Below are 10,587 nucleotides of genomic sequence, written 5' to 3'. Positions count from 1 at the left end.
AAGAAAGCTCGGCGAAGAAAGGCATGAGGCCGCTCGAAAAGAAGTCGAAAAATTGTTAAAGGTCGGGTTCATCCAGAAAGCACACTACACATAGAAATAGTCACAACCGTCTGGCTCCACAAAATTTTTAAAATTATTTTCTTTAAATTTTTTGTACGACGTGGTGAAGGCTGCGAACCGAACATTCCCTGGTCGACTTGATAAGGACAACCAACTCACAGAAATATTGGGATGAGTGTTATAATAAAATAGAAAAGATTGGGGTGTAGGGATAAGTTGGAAAAGGTCGCAAAGGACTCAGAACACCGAAAGGATCGTCCACGAGTTAGGTTGTAATTGAATAAGAGCTATATTAAGGATCCGAAGGACCCCCATGGTAAAATCGTCAAAGGGTAAGGTTATATGCAGGTTGGAGAAGAAAGTGTTATTTACAAAGAAAAAAAATCTTGTGGTGCATTTTCCCGATCGTGATACACCCGGTCGGTATGACCACAAATATCTGCCATTATCGCATTGGTCGGATAGTCGGGTTGATGAAAGAAGTGGTAGTTAAAAACTGATCTAAAAAATTAGAATCCCTAAACTTGGTTGGAATTTTCAAGACAGACGGATTGACCCAATCATAGCTTGGACCGTCCGTAGACTGACTCGCATCATCCCCTTTTTCTCACCATTAGACACATTACGTGTAACAGAGGACTCAACATGAATTATACTATCATAAGAGTTGGAGGAAGACGAATACATTACTAACCTTGGTCGGATACAAGATAGAGAAGACAAAATAGCTAGGTCGGCCAGGTACCAAGTTAGGTTGGCACTCGGAAAACTCAATGAAACTTTTCAACTTGCAACCCCTAACAGTCCAAGAAGCTCCTATTTATAGCGATCTTCACGCGAGTCTGCACCGTCAAATTCCACATCATCCAATGGTTCACGCTACTCGGCATACGAAATGACATGAGATCGCCACCGTCGATCTCATATGATGAAACAATGCATACCAGGATGACAATTTTTTCTCAAAAGCAAGTGTCACTTCTCTGCTTGGCATTAAATGCTTTCAAACGGTCACATCTCACCTCGGGATTCCTGCCAATTGTTTGACTCTTCAGAAAACATTCTCTTCGAGTCTGGGGCAAGTGTACGGTCAGTACCAGACGATCCTGACATCGACCATATGAAACAAGTAATGACATAAAGAGCATCATAAGTAACAGGTGTTAGCAACAGTTACCATTAGCATTGAATAAATAATGAGCATCATTAATAGCCATCATGAGCATTAAATAAATAACGAACATCATTAATAGTGATCATTAACATTGAATAAGCAGGGATGCAATATCTCCAAGGTGTAACGGATGGAGATTGGGAACAAACTCATATAAAGGGGGTTGGAAAAATGAGAGAGGTACGTTTTTCAGATCCCACCATAACACACATCCCTAAACTAAGCATTGACTTGAGCGTCAGAGTGCAATCGCAGGTACCCCGGTCGACCAATTACCAGCGTTGGGAGAAGGAGACTTGTGGACATTGGAGCATCGCCTGCACACCAACCATTCTATGCCAAGCTACAGTCTGGGCCCTTTATTGTCCATACAGTATACTCTCTCTCTTCCTGTTGTTGTCTTAAAATAAGAAATTAAGAAAAGAATGAAAAAGTTAGTTTGCAACATTAATATTAATTTAAAAAATTAAACAATAATTTAATTTTTAAGTAATTCATATGAAATGGTAAAATACTCTATTATACTAATAAAATGAAATATATTAAATAAGTGTAGAACCAGAAAATATTTGTGTAAAAAAAATAATTATAATAAAAAATCTTATTTATATATAAGTATAGATTATATTAAACATTATATCCAAATTAAACTGATTTCCGGTATAAACTTTTTTAGCGTAATGTTTCAAAATTAAATTTGCGTGATTTTTTATTTGTATTGTGAATGAAATAAAGAAGAAGAAATAAATAAAAAGATAGGAAGGGGAAGATGTGAAATAGATAAGAAAATGTATTATTTTAATGGATAAAAGAAAAGAAACTTCAAGTTTCTTTCCACCTTCTTAAAAGAAGGGATGCCATATTAAACTTTAGTAAATATAAATTTAATCCTTTACTCATTATTTTCTAAAATAAATTTTTTTATTAAAAAAAGTACTTCGTTAAAGAGATTTTTGTTCTCGTGAGCCATTAAAAATAAATTCTATCATTTTGTTCACTCTCAGATAAAAAAACATTGACATTTCTAATTTATCATTCTCCTTTTCATTTTCTTTCTCCATATTTTCCTGTAAACAACTTTAAAATATATAGCACATCATTTTCACAAGAGACTGAAAGTTTTGAATAGCTTTCCAAGAGAAATGAAGGATAGTTTACATTAGAAATGTGTAAAAATTGAAAAGAAAAAAGAGTACTCATACTTTGATTAACATAAAGATAAACTGATTTAATAATCTAAGAATCTGACTGAATAAATAATCTATGAATCTGACTGAAGAAGGTAATAGAAAGACAACATAAATAATTTCGTTTGAAGTATCGTTAGGAGATGAGCTTTTTATAATATTTATTTTACTGTTTAATATTAACGAAGTTGATAAAATACTTTTTAATGTAAAAGGATTAAGACACTCTAAAATGTCTTAATTATTTAATTTATTCATTGAAAAAAAAACAGCATATAGTTCAATATATTATTATTTTAATTATATTTCTTTTATATTTTAAATCTAAATTATTAATACATTATTATATGGATGTAAAGTGAGAATATTTGTTCTTGTATGACGTCAAACTATCACTTTTTTAAAGAAAAATCTATAAACAATATAAATAATTTTATTTGAATTTTATTTGCTCATATCTTACAGCTAGTAAATGCCCACCAACAAATCTGCTCTTTCCCTGCCATTCACAGAAACAAATAACTCAAATAAAAGAAGAAAACACAAATACTAAGAATGAAGGACGAAAATTCACACCATTCGAACCCAAATGCCATGGCTTGGAATTTCTCGATGGACCACAAATAGCAGATAGAAACCCGGTGGTGCAAGAACACTGGAACCCGGCGCCGTAACTTCAACCTCGTACGTCGATTCCCCAACCTTGCTCAAATTTTGCGGCTCCAGAACCAACAGCCTCTGATTCATGGAGAACGAGTGCGTGGCAAAAGGCGGCGCCAACATCGTAACCGACACTGAGTCGTTATTCAAACTCGCGATCACCTCAAATCCAACCTTCAATGTCTCACCGTACTTCACTTTTGTTTGGGATGAAGGGGACACTATTGTGGGACGCACGTTAGAGAATCCGGGCTCAAGATAAGCAGGAGAAAACGCTTCCAACCGTAATTCCGTTGGGAACATTACGTTGGTGAAATTGTAATACGTGTGAGGATTGCTCCCAGCCACAAGAACGCGACCGTCGCGAAGCAAAACGGCACTGGAGTGGTACATTCGCGGAATACTGGACGGGTTTTGGAGCTCAAATCTCGATCCGATCCGATTACTCGGTTTATAGAGAAACGGATTCAATACCGGGTTGCGCCCCAATTCCCAGCCCGCAGTCCCTACTGAAGCTCCATTGACGATTAAAACGTCGCCGTTTGGGAGTAACACCATGTCACTCATGACTCTCCCACCGGGCATGGTTTCCATCACCCAACTCGGCTTCGGGTCGGTTATTTTAATCCTAGCGCACGTTTTTAAAGCGCCGGTAAACCGACCTGAGAGGGAATCCGTAAAAGCCCCTCTCGGGGCTCCGCCGCAAATTAAAACCTCAGCTTCCACTTTCGATTCTCGAAGATTCTTCAACGGAAGCAAAACCGCGGAACCGGTACTGGGATAGCACCGTGGATCTCCACCGGGTATTTGAGGGTAGGTTGTGACGACACTGTTCTTATTGTAATCGAATAAGATAGCGCGGTTGTTTGCGAAGATGAAAAGGTTGCCATCGACGTTTAAGAAAACAAAGGGGTAGAGATTATTTTCCGCGGAGGCGTCGTTTGTTTGAACGAGAAAAGGTAAACTGTAAGTGTTCTTAGCCGTGGATTGTGTCTTGGGGTAAAACTCGTAGTTGAATTGCCTTCTTCCGCCGATTATTATTTGTCGTCCATCTGGCAGGATGTGATTGGTGGCGTACCATCTTCGTGCTGAGAGTCCGTTGTCAACTTCGCGCCAGTCGCACGTCCGGCACGGAGTGAGGGCTCTGACTGCGCGGTCTCCGTCGTTGAATCCACCGGTTTGGACTAATGTTCCGTCGGGAGAAACCGACCCGGAGGAGCACCAGACGTTGGTTTTGACGAAGAGGGAGCGGAATTTGTTGACTGCGACGTCGTATTCGATGGAGTGTGCGGTGCAGTCAGTTTTGACGACCATCTCATTTGGGTTGTTGCGGCATCTTCCGTTGGGGAGGCTTAGGTTGGAGAATCCAAAGTCAGTGCGGTCTAGTATGACGACGCGGTCGTTGTGGAGGAGCTGCATGTGCATGCCGACAATGCCGATGCTTTCTTGAAGGAGGTGCCACTGTCCATTGCCGGCTTCCGCCGGCGAAGGCGGTGCTAGGAGGAGGATGTGAAAAATGAGGAGAGGAATAATATGGAGGGAAAGTGAAGGGGTCATTGGTGTGGGTTTGGTGGCTTGGAGAATAGTGAAGAGTGATAAAGTGGTGGGGGGGAGGGAGATGAGGTGCAGTGCAGTATGGTGTGGCTGCTATGGGCTTTAAATACCTCTGCTACCAAGACTTGAAGATGAATGATAGAGAATCTGGGAAATACTTCTCCCACACGCAAGGCAACGCGTGGGATACTGTTATCTTCTTTCTCCTTTCTAGATAAGTTTTTTTTCACCTCAAAATCAGTTACATTTTTACGGCTAGAACTTGTTTTCTTTCTTTGTTTTGGTACAGGATTCTTCTTTTTTACTTTTGAAGAAGAGGTTAGTGAAAAGACCGGTAGCTGCAGCTTGCAGTGGCTTATTTGGTTGGGCTTTTATTTCCACTTTTGAAACTTGTTTTTGGACAAGTTGTGGAAGGAAAGTGAAACTCAAGAAGCCAAGATTTGAGTTGTCGAATCATTGCCAAACATATCTGTAGTCTGAAATGAATTCCAAGAAGTTTTGTCCATTAGTTAAAATGGGAAACTAATACTTTTTGCGCCCTTAAAAACTTTACAATCCCTAGCGGAAATTAGGTGATACGTCTCGGTATTAGATTTTTTATTTTATTATTTATATATAATTAGGTTTAATATTAAAAATTAAATAAAAAAGTTATATGTATCAATTATATATTTAATAAGATTTATGTGATTAATAATGTTAGATATCAACAAATATAAATATATCATTGCATCATCTGCAATAGTTATCTCTTTCTTTCGTATAAAAGAGTCAATGAGAATAAATAAACACTTTTGTTTCTATCTTCATCTTTATACCTTCTTTACTTCTATGGATAACTTCCAACTTTTAATAAGATTGAGAACGAAAAGAAACATGCAAATAAATTTAATAAAACATTTATTTCCTTTTTAGTTTTAAGGGCTTAAAAAATTGTTTTTTTAGACAAAAAAATTAGTAGTGAATGGTTAATGTTTATAAAACAATAATTTTAGTGCTCTTGATAAGAAAAAAAAGAACATTTGAGTCTTTAATAAAAAGAAAAAGGATTTAGGAGAAAAATAATGAAGAAATAAACAACACACGCCATGTGGATAACGCATAAAACAAAATGTGGGTAGGTTTACAGTTGTAGTGTCTTATGAATTTTTTTTGAGAAAGTTACTCATTTGAGAGTGGAGGAAACAAAGTGAGTGAGGGGAAGTAGAGAAAAGAGTCACTAGTGTAGAAAAGGGATTTTACAACGTTTTTAGGAGACATTTTACACCGGTCTTACCATCAGTGTAGATGTGGGTGTTGGACGAAGAGGCGCTTGATGACGACAACTGTAAACTAAACAAAAACTGTATACAAAGTCTTATATACAAAAACGCACTGCATGTAAAGAAGATGAAAAAATTGAGACAAAATAAAAAAAAATAGATAAAAAAAAATGATGACGAGATTAGGTTTATACAAAAAAGGAAAAAAAAGTGAGAATGCGTGGTTTGTCTTCAAGAGTAAAGGATGTGAGAGAAGAGAGTGAGGTTTCAGATACATTAATATTATAAATGTAATTGATCAGTTTAAGAACAATTGAGAGAGAAAAAAGTGAGAAATTTTTATAGAGAGCAAAGTGAGAAGTTTTTTTGTTATAGGAAGAGAAGTGAAAAATTGGTAGGAAACTTACATTTGATTTTTAGATTATAAAATTGAAAAAAAAGAGTGAATACCAAAAAAAGAAAATGATAGGAATGTTCAAGATAACAATAAATAATAAAAAATATCTTATTATATATTTTTAAAATAATAAAATTAAATATTGATATAAAGTTAAAATAAAAAATAAATAAATGTAACGGTTACTAGGAGAATTCTATTTATATATAGATATAAATAATAATGAATATTAAAATTTTGAATTAAAAAATAATGTAAATACTATTTTAATGTATAATCTAAAATGAATTTTGAGATAAAATGTATTTTTATTCTTGCATAAAATGCATGAACCAGACATGCCGTTTCAGAAACAACAATCTAAATATACACGGGCAGTTCCTTTAATACACATCATAATGTCGATAAGCCTTTTTTTTTTTAACTCAAAACAATTATAATTTTTTAAATAAAAAGTTAAAAAATATTCTATTTATGATTATATACATACAAAAGAGCAAAATTAACATGATTTTTTTTTCACATTTAATATTAGAATGTCATGATCAGTTATATTTTTATTAAAGGAATTTGCAAGAAGGACTTATTTCAATATTATATTTAAGGCGCTTTTACTATTAGATGATGTTTTTTAAAATACAGTGACATTTTTTAAATTAATTTTTTCTAAGAGAGCAGTTATTTGGTAAAACCATTTTCTTACAATAAAATGTTGTGTAAGAAGTCGGTTTTACCAAATAGCCACCCTTTTAGACTCTTTTTATTATCTTAGCTCAGAGCATGCTAATTACGCTTTCATACTTCCTTTATCTTTGGCATTTCGTTTTCTCTTATGCTATGTTCTTCTTCTTCGTTTTCCTCGAGTCATTGTCTTCTTCATGCCATTGGGTAAGTTGCTTTCGAGCTCTTTACTTCTTCTTCACCATTGCTTTTAGTTTTTCTTATTTGTATCCTTTCTGCCATTGTTGTGAAGGTCACTATTTCTATTGTTTCATTACCTTTAACGTTAGTCTTTGGATTTTCGTTGTGCCCCATTTGCTTTATCGCCACTGCCGCTGCTGCCGTTGTCGTCGCTCTTCACCACCACCATTGCCTTCACGCACAAGGTTGGTGGATTTTAGTTATTTTTAATATTTCTTTTAATGTTACTAATTTGTTTATTTTTTATTTATTATAATTTGTATTTTTATAAATTTAAATTTAAATTATTTTTGTTTTTAGGTTAGAATAGAATTATTAAATTATTAGATGGTAGATAGATTTATATTATTTAATATTTATAATTAATTTAATGATTTTTAATTTGTATATTTAGTATTTATTATAATTTTTTATTTATTATTAATTTATATTATGTTAGTTTTTAGGTTAGAATAAAATTATCGTGTTGGAATTCAGTACGAGGGTGTTCGACCCTCGACAATTGATACGTAACGTGTTGGTATTGATGATGACCCTCGACAATTGATACATTTTGGTATTGAGTTCGAGGGTGTTCGACCCTCAGCAAACGTGAGATTTCACACTCATTAGTATACACCTGAATGACTATTATAAAATATAATGGATCAAAATTGGATTAATTATGTTCGCATAAGTGATGAGTACGAAAGAGGAGTAGAAGAATTTATACAATTTGCACAACATAACGCGAATAATAGTGGTCATGATGGAGCAAAAATTAGGTGTCCATGCGTTAACTGTTAGAACGGAAAGAGACTGGATGTTAAGAAAATCAGGAAACACCTCTCATGTGATGGGTTTCTACGATCTTATACAACTTGGACATGACATGGTGAAACATTAAATTTACCACATGTTTTTGTAACTAAAGAATATGTGGGGTCTACAATGGATGATGCAGTACATGGTCAAGTACATGATGATCGATTGGAGGACATGATTCGTGATGTGGGAGCTGAGTCTTTTGCAGAAGCGCATGGATATGGAAGTAAGTCAAGCGATGCAAAGACTCCATTGTATCCTGGATCAACTAACTTCACACGATTGTCAACGATGTTAAAATTGATGAATTTGAAGTCAATAAATGGATGAACTGATAAAAGCTTCACGGAATTGCTTGAGTTTTTGAAGGATATGCTTCCAAAGGGACATACTCTACCTAATCGTAATTATGAGGCCAAAAAGATTCTTTGTCCAATGGGTATGGAGTATAAAAAGATACATGCAAGTCCTAATGATTGTATATTATACAGAAAAGATTTTGATTTGTTGAAAAGTTGTCCGAGGTGTAGGTTATCACGTTATAAGTTAAACAAAAAGATGATAATATTATTGAAGAGATAGAAAAGCATGGACCACAAATGAAGGTTATGTGGTATCTTTCCATCATTCCAAGGATGAAGTGTTTGTTTGCAAACCCAAATGATGCTAAGAATCTTAGATGACATGCAGATGAGAGGAAATGTGATGGCATGTATCGACATCCAGCTAATTCTATTCAATGGAAGACATTTGATGACGAGTTTCCAGAGTTTGGTAAAGAATCAAGAAATATCCAACTTGGTTTAGCTACAGACGGAATGAATTTGTTTGGTAATATGAGTATGAATCATAGTTCATGGCCTATTTTACTAGTTATTTACAACTTACCTTTTGGATTGTGCATGAAGCGAAAATACATGATGTTGTCTATGATGATATTTGGTCCAAAACATCCAAGAAATGACATAGATGTTTATCTAAGTCCCCTAATTGAAGATTTGAAGTGAATGTGGGATCAAGGTGTTGAAGTATTTAACGGATTTGCTGATGAAACTTTCAAGATGCATGCCATGTTATTTTCTACCATCAATGACTTTCCGGCATATGGTAACTTATCAGGGTATAGTGTTAAGGGTCATAAAGCATGTCCAATATGCAAAGAAGACACCGCTTCTTAACAATTGAAACATGGAAGAAAGACAATATATCTTTGGCATCAGAGGTTTCTTAGAAGTCATCATCCTTACCGGAGGTTGAAAAAACTTTTAATGGACATCAAGAGACTAATAGTCCACCAACTCTATTAACTGGTGTTGAGGTTTATGAAAAGGTAAATAACATAGACCACACCTTCGGTAAGTCAAAAAAGAAGTCATCTATGACAATCATATGGAAGAAAAAATCAATCTTCTTTGATCTTTCATATTGGTTGAGGTTAGAAGTCAGACATTGTATAGATGTAATGAATGTTGAGAAGAATGTGTGTGATAGCTTAATTGGTACACTTCTTAACATTAACGGGAAGATGAATGATGGTCTAAATTCTCGTTTAGCTTTGATTGAGATGAACATACGAGGCGAGTTGACACCGATAGAAATGTGTAAGGGTACATATTTGCCCTCAGCCTGTTACATCATGTCAAAAGATGAAAAAAAATAAGTTTTTGTCAATGTCTAAAGCGTGTGAAAGTGCCACAAGGACATTCCTTAAATGTGAAGAGCCTAGTGTCAATGCAAGATTTGAAGTTAATTGGGTTGAAGTCTCATGATTGTCACATCTTGGTGCAACAGTTGCTACCGGTAGCTATTCGTGGGATCTTACCAAAAAATGTTAGACATATCATAACCCGTTTGTGCTCATTCTTCTCTTCCATTTGTTGTAAAGTCTTCAATCCATTAAAATTATATGAAATTGTTGTTATCTTGTGTGAATTGGAGATGTTTTTTCCTCCATCTTTTTTTGACATCATGGTTCATCTAATTGTGCATCTGGTAAGCGAGGTAAGACTGTGTGGACCAGTCTACAAGTAAATGTTTACGTGGTGTACATGTGGTAAGCAAATCTCGTTCATAAGTCTTCCAAGCACATTTGTATATATTGAATAACACAGATGAAATTATATCTTACATAGATGCTCATAAAGTCATTGTGAAGGCAGATAACCTAATTCAACTAGATAAATGGGTCTTGATGGAACATAATATAAATTTCATGCCTTGGTTTAAAGATGAGGTGTTAAAGGATTCAAAGGCATCAAAGACCTTGACATGGTTGGTTACTGAATTGAAGTTTGATGTCATTTCTTGTACAAGTTACAAAGTAAACAATTGTATATTTTACACAAAGTCTATGGATGAAAAGAGTACAGTTCAAAATTTTTGTGTTCATGAAGCCGAGTCAATGCAGTTTTTCACTTCGAAAGATACAAATCTTGTACTTGGATCAATGACATACTATGGGTTTATAGAAGAGATATGTGAGGTTGACTATACTAAGTTTTCTATTCCAGTTTTCAAGTGTAAATGGGTTGACAATAAAAATGGGATTAAAATTGATGAATCAGGATT

The 10,587-nt window shown here is 34.9% G+C and overlaps 1 protein-coding gene across 1 annotated transcript; it reads right to left on the bottom strand.

The window, feature by feature from the left end:
* Positions 1-2,834: 2,834 nt before the first annotated feature.
* On the bottom strand, positions 2,835-4,921 carry LOC137822035 (aldehyde oxidase GLOX). The gene has a single exon (XM_068626920.2). It carries the CDS (start codon positions 4,636-4,638, stop codon positions 2,992-2,994), a length of 1,647 nt encoding a protein of 548 aa, XP_068483021.2. The 5' UTR covers positions 4,639-4,921; the 3' UTR covers positions 2,835-2,991.
* Positions 4,922-10,587: the final 5,666 nt, after the last annotated feature.

The sequence above is a fragment of the Phaseolus vulgaris genome, chromosome 9, assembly GCF_051622355.1.
Source record: "Phaseolus vulgaris cultivar YP4 chromosome 9, ASM5162235v1, whole genome shotgun sequence".
Taxonomy (NCBI): Eukaryota; Viridiplantae; Streptophyta; class Magnoliopsida; order Fabales; family Fabaceae; genus Phaseolus; species Phaseolus vulgaris.
Note: the sequence above shows the minus strand (reverse complement) of the source record. Positions and strands in the feature narration are given on the sequence as shown.